This window comes from Heptranchias perlo, chromosome 21 (assembly GCF_035084215.1).
Source record: "Heptranchias perlo isolate sHepPer1 chromosome 21, sHepPer1.hap1, whole genome shotgun sequence".
NCBI classification, from domain to species: domain Eukaryota; kingdom Metazoa; phylum Chordata; class Chondrichthyes; order Hexanchiformes; family Hexanchidae; genus Heptranchias; species Heptranchias perlo.
Window position 1 is genome coordinate 1,318,548 of NC_090345.1, and position 24,178 is coordinate 1,342,725.

Consider the following 24,178-nt stretch of genomic DNA (forward strand, 5'->3'; position numbering starts at 1 on the left):
ACAGCCCCTGGGCCGGGCACGCCCTGAAATAACAGCCCCTGGGCCGGGCACGCCCTGAAATAACAGCCCCTCGGCTGGGCACTGAACGGGCACTCCCTGAAATAGCAGCCCCTGGGCCGGGCACACCCTGAAATAACAGCACCTCAGCTGGGCACTGAAGGGGAGTCCCTGAAATAACAGCCCCTGGGCCGGGCACTGAACGGGGAGGCCCTGAAATAACAGCCCCAGGGCCGGGCACTCCCTGAAATAACAGCCCCAGCCCCAGGGCCAGGCACTCTAGCCACTCTCCTTGTCAAACTCTTACCAGTACAGCTGTGACACTGACGTTTATCCAACAATGTGGACTATTGCTCAGGTATGATCTATCATCAAAAAAACAGGATAAATCAGCCTCCTCCCAATCATCAGTAAAGTGATGGAAGGAGTCACCAATAGTGCCATCAAACAACACCTACTGACTAATAACCTGGTCACCAACACTCAGTCCAGGTTCCACCAGAACCACTTGCCTCAAGATCTTATCACAGCCTTGATCCAGCCATGGATGCAAGAGTTGAGGTGAGAGTGACTGTCCTCGACATCAAGGCAGCATTTGACCAAGTGTGATGTCATGGAGCCCTAGAAAAACTGAGGTCACTCGGGGTCAAAGGGAAAACCTTCCAGTGGCTGGAGTCATACCTGAAACAAAGGAAGATGGTTGTTGGAGGCCAATCACCTCAGCCCCAGAACATCACTGCAGGAATTCTTCAGGGAAATATCCTTAGCCCAACTATCTTCAGCTGTTTCATTAATGACCTCTCCTCCATCATAAGGTCAAGAGTTGGGCTATTCACTGATGGTTCCATAGTGTTCAGCTCCATTCACAACTCCTCTCCTCTAATCGTAACCTAGGCTGTCACTCCAGTGTAGTACTCACGGACTGCTGCACTGTGAGACGTGCCGCCTTTCGAATGAGAAGTTAAACCGAGGCTCTGTCCACCCTCTCAATTGGACCTAAAAGATCCCATGGCACTATTCCAAATTAGCTGCAGCATTTCCGACATTACATCAGTGGCAACATTTCAAAAATACTTCATTGGCTGTAAAGTGCTTTGGAAGGTCCTGAGGTACTTTAACAGCACCTCCTAGCCCCGTGACCCCCTAAAGAAAGGAACGAAAGACTTGCATTTATATAGCCCCTTTCACAACCTCACGGTGTCCCAAAGCACTTTTGTTCACAGCAATGTCCCACAGACAGCAGTGTGATAATGACCAGATAATCTGTTTTAGTGATGTTGGTTGAGGGATAAATATTGGCCAGGACACTGGGAGCATTCCCCTGCTCTTCTTCAAATAGAGCTTGGGGCATTTTACTACGTTAAAGGCGCTGTATAAATGCAATAAAAACAGAAAATGCTGGAAATACTCAGCAAGTCAGGCAGCGTCTGTGGAGAAAGAAACAGAGTTAACGTTTCAGGTCGATGACCTTGCATCAGAATGATAATGAAGCAGTCCGTGCCCGCATGCAGCAAGACCTGGACAACATCCAGGCTTGGGCTCATAAGTGGCAAGTAACATTCGTGCCAGGCAATGACCATCTCCAACAAGAGAGAGTCTAACCACCTCCCCTTGACATTCAATGGCATTACCATCGCCGAATCCCCCACCATCAACATCCTGGGGGTCACCATTGACCAGAAACTTAACTGGACCAGCCATATAAATACTGTGGCTACAAGAGCAGGTCAGACGCTGGGTATTCTGCGGCGAGTGACTCACCTCCTGACTCCCCAAAGTCTTTCCACCATCCACAAAGCACAAGTCAGGAGTGTGATGGAATACTCTCCACTTGCCTGGATGAGCGCAGCTCCAACAACACTCAAGAAGCTCGACACCATCCAAGATAAAGCAGCCCGCTTGATTGGCACCCCATCCACCACCCTAAACATTCACTCCCTTCACCACCGGCGCACTGTGGCTGCAGTGTGCACCATCCACAGGATGCACTGCAGCAACTCGCCAAGGCTTCTTCGACAGCACCTCCCAAACCCGCGACCTCTACCACCTAGAAGGACAAGGGCAGCAGGCGCATGGGAACAACACCACCTGCACGTTCCCCTCCAAGTCACACACCATCCAGACTTGGAAATATATCGCCGTTCCTTCATTGTCGCTGGGTCAAAATCCTGGAACTCCCTTCCTAACAGCACTGTGGGAGAACCGTCACCACACGGACTGCAGCGGTTCAAGAAGGCGGCTCACCACCACCTTCTCGAGGGCAATTAGGGATGGGCAATAAATGCCGGCCTTGCCAGCGACGCCCACATCCCGTGAACGAATAAAAAAAAAAAAAAATACTCTCCAGTTGCTTGGATGAGTGCAGCTCCAACAACACTCAAGAAGCTCGACACCATCCAGGACAAAGCAGCCCGCTGGATTGGCACCCCATCCACCACCCTAAACATTCACTCCCTTCACCACCGGTGCACTGTGGCTGCAGTGTGTACCATCCACAGGATGCACTGCAGCAACTCGCCAAGGCTTCTTTGACAGCACCTCCCAAATCCGTGACCTCTACCATCTAGAAGGACAAGAGCAGCAGGCACATGGGAACACGACCACCTGCACGTTCCCCTCCAAGTCACACACCATCCCAACTTGGAAATATATCGCCGTTCCTTCATCGTCGCTGGGTCAAAATCCTGGAACTCCCTTCCTAACAGCACTGCGGGAGAACCTTCACCACACGGACTGCAGCGGTTCAAGAAGGCGGCTCACCACCACCTTCTCAAGGGCAATTAGGGATGGGCAATAAATGCCGGCCTCACCAGCGACTCCCACATCCCACAAACGAATAAAATAAAAGAAACTGTTTTTATGCCTCAGAACTGCTATATAAATGCAAGTAGTTGTTGTTGCCATGGGAAGGCAGACGAGGCCTCTATTTAACATCTCATCTGAAAGACGGCACATCCGACAGTGCAGTAATCTCTCACTACTGCACTGGAATGGCAGCCTGGATTATGTGCTCAAGTTTCGAATGGGGCTTGAACCCACAACCTTCTGACTCCGAGGTGAGAGAACTACCACTGAGCCATGGCTGACTCTGAGGAGGATAAAAGCAGACCTGTTGTGGGAACACCACCACCTCCAGGTTCCCCTCCAAGTCACATGCTGTCCTGGCTTGGATATATGTCACTATTCTTTCATCACTATCCTGGAATTCCATACCCAACACCATTGTAGGAGCACCATCACCCAGGACTGTAGCAGTTTAAAGAAAAGGCCCACCACCTCAGGGAAAAGTCGGACCGGGCAATAAATGCTGGCCTAGGCAGGGCCACCCACATCCCAAGAACAACTATATATATAAAACTGAACCTCGCGAGCACGGTATTATAGTCCTACAATGATCATGAACACATTCTTCTAACTCAGCAGCAAAAACAGGAAATGCTGGAAATACACAGCGGGTTCATCTGGACCTGAAAAGAGAGAAGCCAGGTTGATGTTTAGAGTGGGACCTTCATCGGGGCAGAAATCTCGCTCTCTTTCCTGTGCTTTCTGTCACTAACGGACACTGTTGCATACTTCTAGCATTTTTTGTTTTTATTTCAGATTTGCACCATTTTCAGTTTTCCTTTATCTCTTATTATTAGTTCAAGACCCAATCCAGAACTGAGTCCATAACCTCGGCTGACACTCCAGGATTGAGGGAGTGCTGCATTGTTAGAGGCGTCGTCTTTTAATGAGACCTTGAACCAAGGCTCAGTCCACTTTCCCAGGTGGACATAAAGATCCCATGACCCTATTCGAGAAGCAGGGAGTTCTCCTGGTTTCCTGGCCAACATGCATCCCTCAACCAACACCAACAAAAACAGATTAACTGCTCAGTCATCTCACTGCTGTTTGTGGGACCTTGCTGTGCGCACTTCGGCTGCTGTGTTTGCCTACATAATAACACTGACTACACTTCAAAAGTAATTAATTAGTTGTGAAGTGTTTTGGGATATCCATGATAGTGCATGTTTGTTCTTTCTAACCTCTACTTGATGTGAATGAGGTGACTGCCGTTAATAATTATTAATAGTATTAATCAGATCATCGTCACTGAACTTCATTGGATGGTGATTAACATGGTGCTGTGAACAGAAGCTGTGTTGTTCTGCTCTGTACTCGACTGTGATTGAGCAGAAAGTCCCAGGTTCGATCCCCAGAAGTGGTGAGTTAGCCGCTCAGCTGGGGTGGAGCGTTGTAGGCAAGGAGGGGGACATTAGCCAAGTCTCCCACTCCCGATTGCTGTCGAGCCATGCCTACAGGACAGTGCAGGTATGTGGATGTGTTCAGGCTTGGCTGCTGCGCCTGCCTCAGTCGAATAGTCTGCCGACATGCTCACTAGCTGGGCTCCCTCATGAAGAATGGCCACTTGGGAAAGGCACCAGAGAGCTGCTGGCACATAAAGAACTGCACTCTAGCAAGAGGCAGCACCTTCAGGAGAGGAGGGGAGACAAATAGAACTAACACTGAAAATCATCTGCAGAGTTTCAGAGAAGGAATACTCTCCACTTGCCTGGATGAGTGCAGCTCCAACAACACTCAAGAAGCTCGACACCATCCAAGATAAAGCAGCCCGCTTGATTGGCACCCCATCCACCACCCTAAACATTCACTCCCTTCACCACCAGCGCACAGTGGCTGCAGTGTGTACCATCCACAGGATGCACTGCAGCAACTCGCCAAGGCTTCTTCGACAGCACCTCCCAAACCCGCGACTTCTACCACCTAGAAGGACAAGGGCAGCAGGCACATGGGAACAACACCACCTGCACGTTCCCCTCCAAGTCACACACCATCCCGACTTGGAAATATATCGCCATTCCTTCATCGTCGCTGGGTCAAAATCCTGGAACTCCCTTCCCAACAGCACTGTGGGAGAACCTTCACCACACAGACTGCAGCGGTTCAAGAAGGCGGCTCACCACCACCTTCTCGAGGGCAATTAGGGATGGGCAATAAATGCCGGCCTCGCCAGCGACGCCCACATCCCATGAACGAATAAAAGTTTCAGAATTGTTCTTGCTGCACAAAGTGAGGAATGGATTTACAGTGTAATAGTTAATGGTGTCCACGCAGCTGCAGGTTTTACAAGACACAGAGGGAAGAAAAAGCAACCAGAATGAGTGACCGCCTTAACTCCTGAGTGACAACAAAGTTACACGATCGCAGACCGACTGTTTTTAGATCCAGTCATTAATTGAGTCTCCGAGTGTGTGAGCCCTGAGATACAGAGCTGCTGTTGGCATAAATTACACGAAGTTAAGAAGTAGCAGTGTGAACGCAGGCTGCCGCGCTTGATAACTTGTGATTGTTTAGCTGTTTCCGGTAGATGTATTTCTGTTCTGTAATTGGTTAATCTAATTGCATGAATCTGGTGACTTAGATTCAGATGCTAATGGTAAGAGATCGGATTAACCACCACTTGTCTCGGGGATTGTAATATTCATAGTATCATAGTAGGTAAGGCACAGGAGGAGGCCATTTTGGCCCACCGTGCTCTTTGAAAGAGCTATCCAATTAGTCCCAATCCCCTGCCCTTCCCCCAGAGCCCTGTAAATGTTTTCCCTTCATTTATCTAATTCCCTTTTGAAAGTTCCTATTGAATCTGCTTCCACTGCCCTTTCAAGCAGTGCATTCCAGATCATAACAACTCGCTGTGTAAAAAAAACTTTCCTCGTGTCGCCTCTGTCCCTTTTGCCGATCACCTTAAATCTGTGTCCTCTGGTTACCGACCCTTCTGCCACTGGAAACAGTTTCTTCTTATTTACTCTATCAAAACCGTTGATGATTTTGAACACCTATCAAATCTCCCCTTAACCTTCTTTGCTCTAAGGAGAACAACCCCAGCTTCTCCAGTCTCCACATAACTGAAGTCCCTCAAACGTATGAACATAGGAAATAGGAGCAGAAGTAGGCCACACTGCCCCTCAAGCCTGCTCCGTCATTCAGTCAGATCATGACTGATCTCCGACCTCAACTCCACTTTCCTGCCCGATCCCCATATCCCTTGATTCCCTTAGTGTCTATCGATCTCAGTCTTGAATATACTCACCAACTGAGCATCCACAGCCCTCTGGGGTAGAGAATTCCAAAGATTCACAACCCTCTGAGTGAAGAAATTCCTCCTCATCTCAGTCCTAAATGGCTGACCCCTTCTCCTGAAACTATGCCCCCTAGTTCGAGACTCTCCAGCCAGGGGAAACAACCTCTCAGCATCTACTCTGTCAAGCCCTCTAAGAATTTTATACGTTTCAATGAGATCCCCTCTCATTCTTCTAAACTCTGGAGAATATAGGCCCATTTTACTCTATCTGTCCTCAAAGAACAACCCCCACCTCCCAAGGCAAGTATATCCTTCCTTAGATAAGATAAAGGATGACAGAAGGAGAGTGGTGAGAAAGGATCATGGCTTGGAAGATCAGGAAGTAGAATCAGTACGGGTGGAGATAAGAAATAACAAGGGGCAGAAAACACTGGTGTTTATAGGCCCTCTAACAGTGGTTATACTGTTGAACAGAGTATAATCAAGAAATAAGAGGAGCTTGTAACAAAGGTAATGCAATAATCGTGGGGGACTTTAATCTCCATATAGACTGGGCAAATCAAATTGGCAAAAGTAGTTAGGAGGACAAGTTCATGGAATGTATTCGAGACAGTTTCCTGGAATATGTCATGGAACCAACCAGAGAACAGGCTATTTTAGATCTTGTCTTGTAAAATGAGACAGGGTTAATTAGTAATCTCATAGTAAGGGATCCCCTGGGGAAGTGTGATCATATTATGATAGAATTTCACATTGAGTTTGAGAGTGATGTACTTAAGTCCGAATCTAGAGTCTTGAACTTAAACAAAGCCAATTCCGTAGGTTTGAGGGGAGAGTTGGCTAAGGTCGATTGGGAAATTAGATTAAAAGATATGACGGTAGATAAACAATGGCAAACATTTAAAGAAATAATTCATAATTCTCAACAAATATACATTCCATAGAGAAATAAAAACTCCTCGGGAAAAGTGATCCACTGTGGCTAACTAAAGAAGTTAAGGATAGTATTAGATTAAAAGAAGAGGCCTATAATGTTGCCAAGAAGAGTAGTAAGCCTGAGGATTGGGAGAGTTTTAGAAACCAGCAAAGGATGTCTAAAAAAATTTATAGAGAGAGAAAATAGAATATGAAAGTAAACTAGCAAGAAATATAGAAACAGATTGTAAGAGCTTCTACAAGTATGTAAAAAGGAAGAGAGTAGCAAAAGTAAACATTGGTCCCCGAGAGGCTGAGACAAGAGAAATTATAATGGGGAATAAGGAATTGGCAGATGTGTTAAACAAATATTTTGTATCTGTCTTCACAGTAGAAGACACAAAAAACATACCAGAAATAGTGGGGAGCCAAGGGTCTAATGAGAGGGAGGAACTTAAAGTAATTAATATCAGTAAATAAAAAGTATTGGAGAAATTAATGGGACTAAAAGCTGACAAATCCCCTGGACCTGATGGCCTACATCCTAAGGTTTTAAAAGAAGTGGCTGCACAGATAGTGGATGCATTGGTTTTGGTCTTCTAGAATCTAGGGAATTTTGGAACAGTCCCAGCGGATTGGAAGGTAGTAAATGTCACCCCGCTATTCAAGAAAGGAGGGAGAGAAAACAGGGAACTACAGGCCAGTTAGCCTGACATCAGTCGTTGGGAAAATTCTGGAATCCGTTATTAAGGACGCGGTATCAGGGCACTTAGAAAATCATAATATGATTAGGCAGAGTCAACATGGTTTATGAAAGGGAAATTGTGTTTGACAAAACTATTAGTTTTTGAGGGTGTAAATAGCAGGGTGGATAAAGGGGAACCAGTGGATGGAGTATATTTGGATTTTCAAAAGGCATTCGATAAGGTGCCACACGAAAGGTTGTTATTACAAGATATGGGGTTAGGGGTGATATATTAGCATGGATAGAGGATTGGTTAATGGACAGAAAAGAGGAAGTAGGAATAAACGGGTCATTCGGCCCATCCCAGCTTATCCTTCCAGATAGAACCTACAGTCCCCCATTGTAGCATTCAATAGCCTCAGTGATTTCACTATCTCATTGGGGAGTCCATTGCATATGTTGTTCAGTTTTTGTGTGAAGTTTGTCTTTCAATTTTTGAACTGTGTTTCCTCATTCTTCTGCCATGGTTTAATTTGAAGTGTTCCAGGTTTATCTCTCCAATTCCTCTTCGATCCCCTCGCATTTACCTTCCTTCAAGATTTAAAAGCCCACATTTTTTCAGTCTTTCCCCGTAGCCCAGTCCCTCCGACTGAGAATCAGCCTCCTGGTTCTTCTCTGCACCATTTCCCTTCTGTCCCAGAAGCCAGAACTGGACAAAGTGCCCACGGTGTGGTCTGACCAGAGGACTGTACAGTTGTAGCAAGGTGTGTGTGTGACTGATCTTTTATATGATTGAAAGTGCAGTGAAGTTACTGACTAAATAATAACCTCAGACTGTCGGGACTGGCAGAGTTCAGGGCTGCAATCAGAGATTGCAGGATTCCCATTGGGATACAGCACAGGAACATTACCCTGAGTGAACACTGAAGGGAAGTTTTAATGGGAATGGAGATGTGATGTGTACAGAGAAGAAAAGAATTGCGTCCATTTTAATCTGGGTTCCAACACCCGTTAAAAATATTTGAGCCTGGCCATACTGCGGAGGGCCGACAGTGTTGTAGATGCAGCTGGGGAGTGGGAGGTGGCGGAGAGTTGATGGTTTTGCATGTGTGGTGTGGAGGGCAGTGTGTTTTCACACAGTGCGGAGATTTGATATTTTTGCACATATGATGTGGAGGGCAGCGGTTCCAGAAGCGGTGTGGAGGGTCAGTGGTTTTGCACACGTGGAATGGGGGGGGGGGCAGGAGTTACAGGTGCGGTTGGTTTTCTGTGTACGGTGCGAAGGGCCAGTGGTTGGAGGCAGTGGTACCGATTTCCATGCGATGTGCAGGGGTCATTGTGTTTGCATTCATGGTACAAAGGGTCGGTGGGTTAGAGGTCAGTGGTGAATTGGTCACTGGTTTTACACGTGGAGGAGTGCAGAGGTCATCAGCTTTAGTGGGGAGCTACTGGTTTAGCAGACACATTAGCGAGCGGCAGGTGCAGATGTGGAAGATTATCCCTCTGGTTTTCCCAGTTGTGTATCTCATTTGAAAGTGATGACATTGCACGTGAAGCTGCCCCTTTTCAAGTTTGCATTCAGTTAGTAAAAGTTTAACCACAGGCCATTATTTTTGTTTGATTGACAGGTAGACATCATCTGCGGAAACAAGATCTTAGAACATCACCAGACCTTGAGGCACATTCGAAGCAGCGTCACCCACAGCAGTATACGGGTTAGTAAGTGGCCTTTCACTTCATGCAGTGTCAAATGAAATGCTATGCATTGCAAATGAGTGGGGATAAAAAGTACCACAAGGATCCTATACAATAGGAAATCAATGGAGAGAGTTTATTGGGATCCTATACAGGTACTGTCCCCCTCCCCTTCAAATGTGCTGTCATCACACCCCTCCTCAGAAAACCCACCCTTGACCTCTCTGTCCCTGCAAACTACTGCCCCATCTCCAACCTCCCTTTCCTCCAAAGTCCTTGAACATTTTGTCACCTCCCAAATCTGTGCCCATCTTTCCCGCAACTCCATGTTTGAATCCCTCCAATCAGGTTTCCGTCCCTCCACAGTACTGAAATGGCCCTTTTTAAAATCACAAATGACATCCTATGTGACTGTGACGATGGTAAACTATCCCTCCTCATCCTTCTCCACCTGTCTGCAGCCTTTGACATGGGTGACCACACCATCCTCCTCCAACGCCTCTCCTCCGTCATCTAGCTGGGAGGGACTGCACTCGCCTGGTTCCATTCTTATCCATCCAGTCGCAGCCAGAGAATCTCCTACAATGGCTTCTCTTCCCGCTCCCGCACCGTTAGCTCTGGATTCCCCCAAGGATCTATCCTTGGCCCCCTCCTATTCCTCATCTACATGCTGACCCTCGGCGACATCATCTGAAAACATGTCAGGTTCCACATGTACGCTGAGGACACCCAGCTCTACCTCACCACCAGCTCCCTCGACCCCTTCACTGTCTCTCATTTGTCACATTGCTTGTCCGACATCCAGTACTGGATGAGCAAAAATTTCCTCTGACTAAATATTGGGAAGACCGAAGCCATTGTCTTTGGTCCCCGCTACAAACTCTGTTCCCCAGCCACCGACTCCATCCCTCTCCCTGGCCACTGTTTCAGGCTGAACCAGACCGTTCGCAACCTCGGCGTCCTATTTGACCCTGAGATGAGCTTCCGACCCCATATCCGCTCCATCACCAAGACTGCCTACTTCCACCTCCGTAACATCACCCATCTCCGCCCCCTGCCTCAGCTCATCTGCTGCTGAAACCCTCATCCATGCCTTTGTTACCTCCAATGCTCTCCTGGCCGGCCTCCCATCTTCCACCCTCCGTAAACTTGAGCTCATCCAAAACTCTGCTGCCCGTATCCTAACTCACACCAAGTCCCGTTCACCCATCACTCTGTGCTCGCTGACCTACATTGGCTCCCGGCCTGGAAAGGCCTTGATTTTAAAATTCTCATCCTTTGTTCAAATCCCTCCATGGCCTTGCCCCTCCCCCCTATCCCTGTAACCTCCCTCAACCCTCTGAAATCTCTGCGCTCCTCCAATTCTTGCCTCTTGTGCATCCCCGATTTTAATCACTCCACCATTGGTGGCCGTGCCTTCAGCTGCCTGGGCCCTAAGCTCTGGAATTCCCTCCCTAAACCTCATTACCTCTCTCTCCTCCTTTATGACGCTTCTTAAAACCTACCTCTTTGACCAAGCTTTTGGTCACCTGTCCTAATATCTCCTTTTGTGGCTTGGTGTGAAATTTTGTTTGATAATCGCTCCTGTAAAACACCTTGGGATGTTTTACTACGTTAAAGGTGCTGTATAAATGCAAGTTGTTGTTATACAATAGGAATCAATGGTGGGGGGGGTTAAAATTGGGATTCTGTGTTGTAGCACTAAATGGGAAAGGTCTAGCTGAGATTGTGTATAGTGGGTATAAATGAGAAGAATATCAGTGGGATTGTGTATTGTAGTGGTGAATGTGAAAAGATTAGTTACGATTGTGTATTGTGAGTGTGGGCACCACCAGGAGTGAGAACTGAGAGGCTGGGAAATGTGTGAGAACATAAAATGCAAACCGGCTTGAAATTGAGGGTGAACTCAAAATAGTGAATATTCTGTATGATTACTTCCTCCAGTATTCACAAGGAAGCCCAGAGGTAACTCGGGCAAAATTGATGACTTTGCTATAAATGAGATGGAAATATTAGACAAGGCTAAAAATAAATAAATCCCTTGGGAAAGCTGGTACTTATCCCAGAGAGCTGGAAGGAGGTTGTGATGAAACTGTATGGGCTCTGGTCAGACTGCACCTTGAGCACTGTGTCCAGTTCTGGTCAGACTGCACCTTGAGCACTGTGTCCAGTTCTGGTCAGACTGCACCTTGAGCACTGTGTCCAGTTCTGGTCAGACTGCACCTTGAGCACTGTGTCCAGTTCTGGTCAGACTGCACCTTGAGCACTATGTCCAGTTCTGGTCAGACTGCACCTTGAGCACCGGGTCCAGTTCTGGTCAGACTGCACCTCGAGCAATGTGTACAGTTCTGGTCAGACTGCACCTCGAGCACTGGGTCCAGTTCTGGTCAGACTGCACCTTGAGCACTGAGTCCAGTTCTGGTCAGACTGCACCTTGAGCACTGTGTCCAGTTCTGGTCAGACTGCACCTTGAGCACTGAGTCCAGTTCAGGTCACTGAGACACAGGGCAGACATTCAGTCTTTGGAGGCAGAGTAGAGGAGAGGCACGAGGCACGAGGCTGATCCCCAGTGTTGGGAAAGGCTGGAGAGCTTTGGACTTTTCAGCCTGGACAGGGGTGTCTGATAGATGATCTTATAGAGGGATAGAATCATTACAGCACAGAAAGACGCCATTCGGCCCATCTAGCCTGTGCTGGCTTTTTGTAAGAGCAATCCAGTTAGTCCCACTCCCCCGCACTTTCCCCGTAGCCCTGCAAATAGAAGATGGAAAAGATAAAATTGGAGTGTTATTTTAAATTGAACTGAGAGAGTAGATCAAGAGGGAAAAGCAAATTTAGGGCTGAGATCAGGAAATGTTTCTTCCCAAACAGAGAGATGGACACATGGAGTGGAGTCCCAGACATAGCAGTGAAATGAAGAACTCTGGAATCATTTAGGAAACAATTAGATGCTGAAGTGGAAGGGGGGGTTCTGTAGGGTCTTTCTGGATGGACTACCATGGGCTGAATTGTCTCCCTCATCTGAACTTATTGTGATCTCTTGTCTGGAAAATGGAATCATTGGAAAGTGGATTATAGCAGTTTGTGGTGAATAAAGAGGAAAAATGGAGGAAGGATGAGATTTTAAAATGAGTTCTGAATGACACTGACTCTGTCACAAACAGAGTGATGAATGAACATCATGTGCAGTGTTGGGACTGAATGCGGGAATACATGTGCAGTAAAACATTGCCATCAGCCTGTGGCCGTGGGCTTCACCATTAACCAGGTGCTCTGTGTAATGAGTTTGACGTACAGGCTTTTCGCAGTATTCCACCTGGGACACCCTGCTCTGTGGCTTGCCGTCAATGCAGGTGTGATGTTTGGTGATTTATCTTGTACGTTACAAGTTACAGCATCAAAGTCATTGGAACGTCATTAACTGGTTGTAGTCGGGTCACCTTCTACTGTCAGATAATCGATTTAAAGAATCCAGTCATTCACCATTCACTCGTATCACACACAACCCATGATTAATATAACGTTACAGCAGCCAGCCTGAGGAAGAGACTCACTGCAGAATAGGGTTCTGTACAGTGTCCCAACCCACAGTGACTCACTGTGACTAAATGCTCCTTATGGTACCCTGGCCACGAGTGTCTTACTGTGGCAAAGTGCTTAGTCCAAGAGCCCAGCCAAGACTGGCTCCCTGCAGAACAGACTACGTCCAGTGTTACAACCAAGCACTTGCTACACTTTCCCCTCGAGGTGGGCTGACTTTGAGTGGCAGTGGAAGGGGCAGTCTTGTGCAGTTCACCGAACAGGCAACAGGTGCTGTGGGAGTCACGTCGCTGTCTAATTCTGAACAAATACTGTAACTATCGCGTGCGAGAGGCAGAATCCACCATTTACACCAACATTGGGACTTCTGCTCATCGCTGCAAAGGGGGTTAAAGGAGTGTACCTCAGCTGGCACTTTGCTGCTTCCTTCTTGGGGGACATTCCATCTTTGTTTGATATGTTCTGAGTGGGCTGTGAATGTCATGCTATATCTAAGTGAATGCTCCTGCTGTGTGATCTGTGGGCTGAACTTTACAAGGGTCAGCTGCACATGTGCAGTAACCAAGGAAACTGCCTCCCGGGGGGGGGGGGGGGGGGGGGGGGCGGTGGGCAGGGCCCAATAAATTTAAAATGTATTTAATTCTTCCACTGAATCTGATTAGTGGGCGTCCTGTCCTCTGCCCTGCCTGCTTGACAGAGGCAGACTGGAGGTAACTCTGGTCAATTTACAGAATGTGTGTGTGTGTGAGAGAGATTTGCAGATTTTAAACTGTTACTGGGAAATCACATTTTCTAATTCACACTCTACAGAAACTGTTTCTAATTCACACTGTTCTCTGGGCTGTGCTGTAGAATTGTTCTGGGGATTTTTTGGAAGGTTAGAATCCTTCTTGCTTCTCCCCAATCCTCCTAGTTTCCTGAGGCCACACCTCACTGAGGTGGGTGGATGGAGAGCAGCCTTTGCCTGTCCAGCTCTTGGGACAATTTCCTGACTTTTCCTAATCTCCGAGGGAAGCCGACAGCCTTTGCTAAGCTGAACTTGGCCTCGGAGTGTGCACACACACAGAAAGAGGCCTCTTCCCAACCTTCAACACAGGAGACCCAAACAAGGGAAGGACTTTGTACAGAAAACAGCCCTGCCTTTTACCTAACTCCTTCAAGGGTCTGTATCTGGGTGAAAGGTCAGATGCTGGTGGGAAACTGCTGTTTTAGATATCTGACTAATCTTAGCTCATTAACATAGAGTATTGTTTAAAAAGGATACGAGGGAAAGGCCGAACAATTATAGGCCGGTCAGTCTTACCTCGGTGGTGGGCAAACTATTAGAATCAATACTGAGAGTGAGGATAAACTATCACTTGGAAAGGCAAGGTTTAATCAGGGATAGTCTGCATGGATTTGTTCAGGGAAGGTCATGCCTTACAAATCTGATTGAATTCTTTGAGGAAGTGACAAGGAGGATTGATGAGGTTAGTGCAGTGGATGTTGTCTACATGGATTTCAGTAAGGCATTTGACAAGGTCCCACATGGCAGACTGGTCAGAAAGGTAAAAGCCCATGGGATACAGGGAAATGTGGCGAATTGGATCCAAAATTTGCTCAGTAACAGGAAACAAAGGGTAAAAGTCGATGGATGTCTTTGCGAATGGAAATCCGTTTCCAGTGGTGTGCCACAGGGCTCAGTGTTGGGTCCCTTGCTGTTTGTGGTATATATTAATGATTTGGACTTGAATGTAGGGGGCACGATTGACAAATTTGCAGACGACACAAAAACTGACCGTGTAGTTGATAGTGAAGCGGATAGCTGTAGACTCCAAGAAGATATCAATGGGTTGGTGGAGTGGGCGGAAAAGTGGCAAATGGGAGTTCAACCCGGAGAAGTGTGAGGTAATGCACTTAGGGAGGGCAAACAGTAAAAGGGAATACGCAGTAAACGGGAATATATTGAGAGGGGTCGAGGAAGTGAGAGACCTTGGAGTGCATGTGCACAGGTCCCTGAAGGTGGCAGTACAGGTAGATAACATTGTGAAGAAGGCATACGGAATGCTCTCCATTATTAGCCGAGGTATAGAATACAAAAGCAGGGATGTAATGATGGAACAGTATAAAACGCTGGTAAGGCCACAGCTGGTGTATTGTGCGCAGTTCTGGTCTCCACATTACAGGAAAGACGTAATTGCTCTGGAGAGAGTGCAGAGAAGATTTACAAGAATGTTGCCAGGGCTTGAAAATTGCAGCTACGAAGAGAGATTGGATAGGCTGGGGTTGTTTTCCTTGGAGCAGAGGAGGCTGAAGGGAGACTTGATTGAGGTGTACAAAATTATATGGGGCCCAGATAGAGTAGACAGGAAGTACCTGTTTCCCCTAGCGGAGAGTTCAAGAATAGATGACATAGATTTAAGCTGATTGGCGGAAGGATTAGAGGGGACATGAGGAAAAATTTTTTTACCCAGAGGGTGGTGGGTGTATGGAATTCGCTGCCCGAATTGGTGGTAGAGGCAGGGACCCTCAACTCTTTTAAAAAGTACCTGGACCTGCACCTAAAGTGCTGTAAGCTGCAGGGCTACGGACCGGGTGCTGGAAGGTGGGATTAGAATGGGCATTTGGTTATTCTTCGAGCCGGCATGGACACGATGGGCCGAATGGCCCCCTTCTGTGCTGTATCTTTTCCGAGAACCTATAATGAGAGAATTACAGGGTGGAGCACCAGAAACACTCGTCCCTGAGTTTGGGTGACACTGCCCCCTCTTCCTTTAGTTTGAGCCTCTATTGGAAATATCCTGTGCTCCTCCATTCACTATTTTGAATCACTGATTGGTCTGTCTCCCCAGAGTGTAGGTGAGTGGAGTAAACACTGACCCCACACAAGAAAATCAGAGATTGTTAAATGGCAGAAGAGATATTAGCCCGAGACACAATGAGAGAAATCAAAGCCATGTAAGTGATATCAAGAAACGGCTGAGTGCACTGGATGCAGCAAAGGCTATGAGGCCCCGACAACATCCCGGCTGTAGTGCTGAAGACTTATGCTGTAGAACTAGCTGCGCTTCTAGCCAAACTGTTCCAGTACAGCTACAACACTGGCATCCACCCGACAATGTGGAAAATTGCCCAGGTATGTCCTGTCCACAAAAAGCAGGACAAATCCAACCCGGCCAATTACCGCCCCATCAGTCCACTCTCAATCATTAGCAAAGTGATGGAAGGTGTCGTTGACAGTGCTATCAAGCAGCACTTACTCACCAATAACCTGCTCACCGATGCTCAGTTTGGGTTCTGCCAGGACCACTCGGCTCCAGACCTCATTACAGCCTTGGTCCAAACATGGACAAAAGAGCTGAATTCCAGAGGTGAGGTGAGAGTGACTGCCCTTGACATCAAGGCAGCATTTGACCGAGTGTGGCACCAAGGAGCCCTAGTAAAACTGAAGTCAATGAGAATCAGGGGGAAAACTCTCCAGTGGCTGGAGTCATACCTAGCACAAAGGAAGATGGTAGTGGTTGTTGGAGGCCAATCATCTCAGCCCCAGGACATTGCTGCAGGAGTTCCTCAGGGCAGTGTTGGAGGCCCAACCATCTTCAGCTGCTTCATCAATGACCTTCCCTCCATCATAAGGTCAGAAATGGACATGTTCGCTGATGATTGCACAGTGTTCAGTTCCATTCGCAACCCCTCAAATAATGAAGCAGTCCGTGCCCGTATGCAGCAAGACCTGGACAACATCCAGGCTTGGGCTGATAAATGGCAAGTAACATTCGCGCCAGACAAGTGCCAGGCAATGACCATCTCCAACAAGAGAGAGTCTAACCACCTCCCCTTGACATTCAACGGCATTACCATCACCAAATCCCTCACCATCAACATCCTGGGGGTCACCATTGACCAGAAATTTAACTGGACCAGCCACATAAATACTGTGGCTACGAGAGCAGGTCAGAGGCTGGGTATTCTGCGGCTGACTCACTTCCTGATTCCCCAAAGCCTTTCCACCATCTTCAAGGCACAAGTCAGGAGTGTGATGGAATAGTCTCCACTTGTCTGGATGAGTGCAGCTCCAACAACACTCAAGAAGCTCGACACCATCCAGGACAAAGCAGCCCGCTTGATTGGCACCCCATCCACCATCCTAAACATTCACTCCCTTCACCACCGGCGCACTGTGGCTGCAGTGTGTACTATCTACAGGATGCATTGCAGCAACTTGCCAAGGCTACTTCGACAGCACCTCCCAAACCCGCGACCTCTACCACCTAGAAGGACAAGAGCAGCAGGCACATGGGAACAACACCACCTGCACGTTCCCCTCCAAGTCACACACCATCCCGACTTGGAAATATATCGTCGTTCCTTCATCGTCGCTGGGTCAAAATCGTGGAACTCCCTTCCTAACAGCACTGTGGGAGAACCGTCACCACACGGACTGCAGCGGTTCAAGAAGGCGGCTCACCACCACCTTCTCAAGGGCAATTAGGGATGGGCAATAAATGCCGGCCTTGCCTGCGACATCCCATGAACGAATAAAAAAAAAAAATTTGTGTTTTTATTTCCGATTTCCAGCATTTTCACTTTCTTTTTATCTGAAACAGAAAATAGGTTAATCTTTCAGGTGAGCCCTGAGTAACCCCCAGTTATACTGTTCTTTATCTCAATTAGTTTCCTCAGATTTTATGTCCCCTTTCTCCGACGGCATTGTCCTGGTGTGTGCTGGTATCTGGATGTGATTCTAAATATCATTTTCAGGTTGGCAGGCTGTAACTAGTGGGGTGCCGCAAGGATCGGTGCTTGGGCCTCAGCTATTTACAATCTATATTAATGACTTAGATGAAGGGACCGAGTGTAATGTATCCAAGTTTGCTGATGATGCAAAGCTAGGTGGGAAAGTAAGCAGTGAGGAGGACACAGAGTCTGCAAAGGGATAGAGACAGGTTAAGTGAGTGGGCAAGAAGGTGGCAGATGGAGTATAATGTGGGGAAATGTGAGGTTATTCACTTTGGTAGGAAGAATAGAAAAACATTTTTAAATATTTTTTAAATGGTGTGAAAATATTAAATGTTAGTGTTCAGAGAGACTTGGGTGAGCTTGTACATGAAACATATAAAGTTAGCATGCAGCTGCAGCAAGCAATTAGGAAAGCAAATGGTATGTTGTCCTTTATTGCAAGGGGGTTGGAGTACAAGATTAAGGAAGTCTTACTACAATTGCACAGGGCTCTGGTGAGACCTCACCTGGAGTACTGTGTACAGTTTTGGTCTCCTTATCTAAGGAAGGATATACTTGCCTTAGAGGTGGCACAATGAAGGTTCACTAGATTGACTTCTGGGATGAGAGGGTTGTCCTATGAGGAGAGATTGAGTAGAATGGGCCTATACTCTCTGGAGTTTAGAAGAATGAGAGGTGATCCCACTGAAATATATAAGATTCTGAGAGGGCTTGACAGGGTAGATACTGAGAGGTTGTTTCCCCTGGCTGGAGAGTCAAGAACTTGGGGGCATAGTCTCAGGAATAGGGGTCGGCCATTTAAGACTGAGATGAGGAGGAATTTCTTCCCTCAGAGGGTTGTGAATCTTTGGAATTCTCTACCCGACAGGGCTGTGGATGCTCAGTCACTGAAGACATTCAAGACTGAGATGGATGGATTTTTGGACTTTAAGGGAATCGAGGGATATGGGGATCGGGCGGGAAAGTGGAGTTGAGGACAAAGATCAGCCATGATCTTATTGAATGGTGGAACAGGCTCGAGGGGCCGAATGGCCTACTCCTGCTTGTATTTCTTATGTTCTTATTGACCCAGGGATTACTGCCCTTCCCCACAACAGGTTAAATTCATCATTCAGGAGACACCTCTTTAAATGCTCCTCTTTACCTCTCCTGCTGGTGAATTGTTGTGCTGTTAGAGGGGAAGTATCGTATCCTGGGCACAGATAACATGCTACAGTATAGCTTTGTGCCTTTCACAGCATCTGGGACCCCAGAACAGAGATGAAAGATACAGCAAACTTAAGGCTGTTTCTGTTGGCCCTTCAATGGGAACCAGAACATGCTGCGTGTGGAGAGTGGTGCTTATAAATCATTGGTCTCTCCCCACACGGGTACGCTAGCATAGTGGTTATGTTACCGGACTAGTAATCCAGAGGTCAGGACTGATAATCCGGGGTCATGAGATTAAATCCCACCATGGTAGCTGGGGAATTTAAATTCAATTAATTAAATAAAAATCTGGAATAAAAAAAACTAGCATCAGTAATAGTGGCCATGGATCTACTGAATTGTCGTAAAAACCCATCTGGTTCAGTAATGTTCTTTAGGGAAGGAAACCTGCCGTTCTTACCCGGTCTGGCCTATATGTGACTCCAGACCCACAGCAATGTGGTTGATTCTTAATCACCCATGCAAGCCACTCAGTTGTCAAGAAGGCGGCTCACCACCACCTTCTCAAGGGCAATTAGGGATGGGCAATAAATGCCGGCCTTGCCAGCAACGGCCACATCTCATTTTTAAAAAACGAATATTTAAAAAATCCCTTCCGAAAACACGAGCAGTAACAAAGAAGTTCCTTTTGTTGCAACGGTACTGGTACGACGATAATTTGAGTGCGTCTGAAAGGTTTGAAAGCTGCGTGAGCCTCTCCCTGGAGTGTGAGTGTAATTGTGGAGAGTGAGTGAAATGTTGCATATTCAGGGGAGTGGGGGAAGCTTGGCTGCTCCCTGGAGAACACTGATTTTTTTACAGCATTGTGGCAAGGCAAGAGGGAACTTAACTCACTTGGCTATCACAACAGCATCACAAAGGAAAGGCAGGCGGTGCCCGTGTGTTTTTTTTTACAGTTTCTGCTCTTTTGTGATTAAAGCTGATCCAGACAGGGTTTGTATTTATATATTATATTAATTAGAGATTACCAGTAGAACTATTAAACGCTGGATACTGTCAGGACGCTAATCCTTCATTATTGAATCATTATTACTGGATATGTTGGAAAGACATCCCCATGTTGCGGGCCGGAGTTACAGGCAGATCTCGGTGATTACTTACAGTCAGACCTTGAACATTAAGGTGGTTCCCTCACAGTCAGCGGGAAGCTGACCTCAGTCTGATGCCGAGCAGTATAAATACTTGGTCGTAGAAGCACATGTACCTCTGTGGTTTACGCTGTAAGTACATTCATGGTCCCGAATTGAGAAGAGGCATCCAGGAGTGTAAAGGAAGCACAGACCTCTCACAACTGCACCCCCCCATTTTGAAATGCTTTCTGTTGGAAGGTGTGCCCCAAGGACTAACTTTCTTTCTTTAGATATTGAAACATTGCTGTGGTTCCTTTAGGCTGCAGTTTGCCCCAGTTTCTTCGCACTTTCATTAAAAGTGCCAGCAAGGGGCTCCCCTGGAATCCCACTGTAGGATTGGTGAAGGGAGAAGGGGAGGAGTGAAGGAGGTCAGATTATACCACAAGTGCATTCAACTCGCCACCACCTCCCCTCTGAGCCACACATAGTTAGAGACAATCGTCCAAACAGTGCCGCACTTCAGTAGAGAGGCTGTGATCAGACTGTGCCCAAGCCCCGGTATAGGCACAACACCGCCAATGGCAGTGAAGGTCACGTCACCACTGCCCTCGCTTTTTGTGTCAGGATCCTTCCAGACACCTGCAAAGGACATCACATACGGGGCAGTCTGCCGACCGTAGGTACATATTAAATCCACCAATGTGTAAACCATCATCTGCCCCCACAGCGGCCAGCTTCACCCTACCCACTATTGGCCAATACTGCATCCCAATCTCCATTGGTCCATTTCCTTCCCTCTGATGAGCCAGCATGTAAGACCAGATGAAGAATACTCTCTGGGCACATAACTGCTCAAGTGCTACTCAATATTTATCTCCTACAGGTGTGGGGACTGACTGTTGCCACCAGTTCTACCTCTCCACCACCTCTCTCTACCTCTGTGCTGTCAGACTGCTGGAGCCACAATTTCCTCCAGCTACACACCAGGAAGTCCGAAACGATCATCTTCGTCCCCTGCCACAAATTCTGTACCCTTCCCACTGACTCTGTCCCCCTCCCTGGCTGTTGTCTCAGGTTGAACTAAATTGTAAAGAGTCTTGGGGCTTTATTTGACCCCTTATCCTCTCCATCACAAAGGCCACCTACCTTCACTTCTGTAATAACCTCCATCTCCAAACCCACCTCTTTGACCAAGCTTTTGGTCACCCATCCTAATATCTCCCTCTTTCGCTTGGCGTCATTTATTTTGATAATGCCTCTTTGAAGCTGTTTGGGACATTGTTCTGCATTAAGGGCTCTGTATAAATGGACGTTGTTATTTTTTGATGTTTCGATTATCACTGTGCTTCTCTGTAATGAAACTAACTATACGCTCTGGAACTTAATCGACTGCTCCAAGGTACTCCCGCCAGTGGCTGGAGTCACTTTCTCGCATGCTCGCATACACTCGGCCTCTCATGCTCATTTACACACTAATCCTCTTGTACACATTCACACACTTGTCTATTCATGTGCACACTCTCACAGGTTCTAGAAGAGGAGAATTTATGTTCCAGTGAATATTTGGATGTGGGATTTTATAACGATATAAACCTACAGCTTTATGTGTAGTGTTCACAGAGTGAGATTACACTGGCTGTACAAAAATGAGCGTTGAATCTTTCATAAATCACACCAGCCCTGGAGACAGGAGAAGATTAGTCTGAGACTCAGCAGACTTCTTTATGGCTTGTGGATTTATGTGTAGTTACAAAGACAGAGCCATTTTCATCAATATTTAATCTTCCACTTAGAATGTGCTGGAACTATTCTGCTCAAATGAGCCGTGACTGGAGCAGGAGAATTGAGGTCTTGTCAGATTCCGCATCCGACATCCAGTCCTGAATCAGCTTCTGTTTCCTCCAGCTAAACATTGGAAAGACTGAAGCCGTTGTCTTCAGCCCCCACAATGAACTCTGTTCCCTTTCCATCGATACCATCCCCCTCCCTGGACACTGTCTCAGGCTAAACCAGACGGTTAACAACCTGGGCCTCCTATTTGACCCTGAGCTGAGCTGAGCAAGCGACCCCATATCCTCTCCATCACCAAGACTGCCTACTTCCACCTCCATAACATCGCCCGTCTCCACCCCTGCCTCAGCTTATCTGCTGCTGAAACCCTCATCCAGCTTTTCTCACCTCCAGACTGGACTATTCCAATGCTCTCCTGGTCAGACTCCCATCTTCCACCCTCCATAAACTTCAACTCATCCAAAACTCTGCTGCCCGTATCCTAACTCGCACCAAGTCCCGCTGAACTACATTGGCTCCTGGTCCGGCAACACTCGTGTTCAAATCCCTCCATGGCCTCCCCCCTCCCTACCTCTGTAACCTCCTCTAGCCCTACAACCCTCCAAAACTCTGCGCTCCTCCAACTCTGCCCTCTTATGCATCTTGAAACCCTTCACCCCACCATTGGCCGCCATGCCTTCAGGTGTCTAGGCCCTAAGCTCTGGAGTTCTCTTCCTAAATCTCTCTGCCTCTCCACTTCTCTCTCCTCCCTTAATTCCCTCCTTAGAACCCAACTCTTTGACTGAGCTTTTAGTCACCCCTCTGAATATCTCCTCTGTGTTAATTTTTGTCTGATTACACTTCTGTGAAGCGCCTTGGGACATTTTTCTATATTAAAGGCACTTATAAATGCAAGTAGTTGTTAACCAACCACACCTTCCCACCTCATTCTCCAGCGCCAGTCTGACCCACAGACTACACTGCCGCTGCTGTCAGGACTGCTCTGTAGTTTGGGGTGTGTGCAAGGTGCCCCCTCCTTCTCGCCCAACAAGATGCTCTCTCTACTGCCGTAGCACCAAGCTGAATGGTCTCACTCCAAATACAATGTTAAAGACCCTGTAAACTCTCCTGGACTAACACTGAATGGATACAAATCAGGCAGAGTAACTGGGATCAGTCATGCCCTCATTGGGTAAGTCCAATTTTGTTTCAGTGGCTGGAATCAGTTAAGACACTGCTATTGTGGTCATGATGACTGTCGCTGGAATTGTGGGCGCTCCCCCGAGGGTCCTGTCAGTAAATACTGAGCGGTGTAGGCCAGGGAGGCCCCACATTCAATCCCACTCTCTTCAGTTGGCTGTTTTCAGTCAGTTGGGGTGTTACCATAGGCCTCAGCACCCCTGGGCTAGGGAAAGGATAAATTAGCCGGCTGTCACAGTCCTGCTGGTGTGGGCATCAGGTGAGGACTGGATCGGGCACAACTTTAAAGTCCTCCATCGACAAATAACCTGCCAACACTCACTAACTTGGCACATGAAGAATCGCTACCTGTTAGAGGTACCAGATGACTGCCGGAGTGAGAGTCCGTGCCCGCGGTACCCGTGACCGGCGAGAGTCCGTGCCCGCGGTACCCGTGACCGGCGAGAGTCCGTACCCGTGACCGACGAGAGTCCGTGCCCGCGGTACCCGTGACCGGCGAGAGTCCGTGCCTGCGGTACCCGTGACCGGCGAGAGTCCGTGCCCGCGGTACCCGTGACCGACGAGAGTCCGTGCCCGCGGTACCCGTGACCGGCGAGAGTCCGTGCCCGCGGTACCCGTGACCGGCGAGAGTCCGTGCCCGCGGTACCCATGACCGGCGAGAGTCCGTGCCCGCGGTACCCGTGACCGGCGAGAGTCCGTGCCCATGACCGGCGAGAGTCCATGCCTGCGGTACCCGTGACCGGCGAGAGTCCGCGCCCGTGACCGGCGAGAGTCCGTGCCCGCGGTACCCGTGACCGGCGAGAGTCCGTGCCCACAGTACCCGTGACCAGTGAGAGTCCGTGCCCATGACTGGCGAGAGTCCGTGCCCGCGGTACCCGTGACCGGCGAGAGTCCGTGCCCGCGGTACCCGTGACCGGCGAGAGTCCGTGCCCGCGGTACCCGTGACCGGCGAGAGTCCGTGCCCGCGGTACCCGTGACCGGCGAGAGTCCGTGCCCGCGGCACCCGTAACCTGGCGGGAGCTCCTGCCCGAGGAACCGTACCCCGGCGAGGGCCCGCGCCCAAGGGATCTGCACCCCAGCGGGGGCATCAGTGCCCATGGATGTGAACAGAAACGGCCTTCATCGTCAAATGAGTTTTAGTGGAACGAGCAGCGCCGATCAGCACGCTGGGTATGGAAGGGATGGCGCACTGTGCAAGCTTACCTTGTGAAATGGCTGAACGGTGAATCAGATACTCAACTGTAGAGGAGTCCAAGGCCAAGATTAGGAACAGCATGCAGTCATAAACAAGAGCCA

At 48.1% G+C, this 24,178-nt stretch overlaps 1 protein-coding gene across 1 annotated transcript in view; it reads left to right on the forward strand.

Moving 5' to 3' along the window:
• LOC137339897 (polycomb group RING finger protein 6-like) overlaps window positions 1-24,178 on the forward strand; it is an 84,656-nt gene that overhangs the window by 53,788 nt on the left and 6,690 nt on the right. The window contains 1 exon segment of the mRNA XM_068001944.1: window positions 9,308-9,398. Coding sequence (XP_067858045.1) covers window positions 9,308-9,398 — 91 coding nt within the window.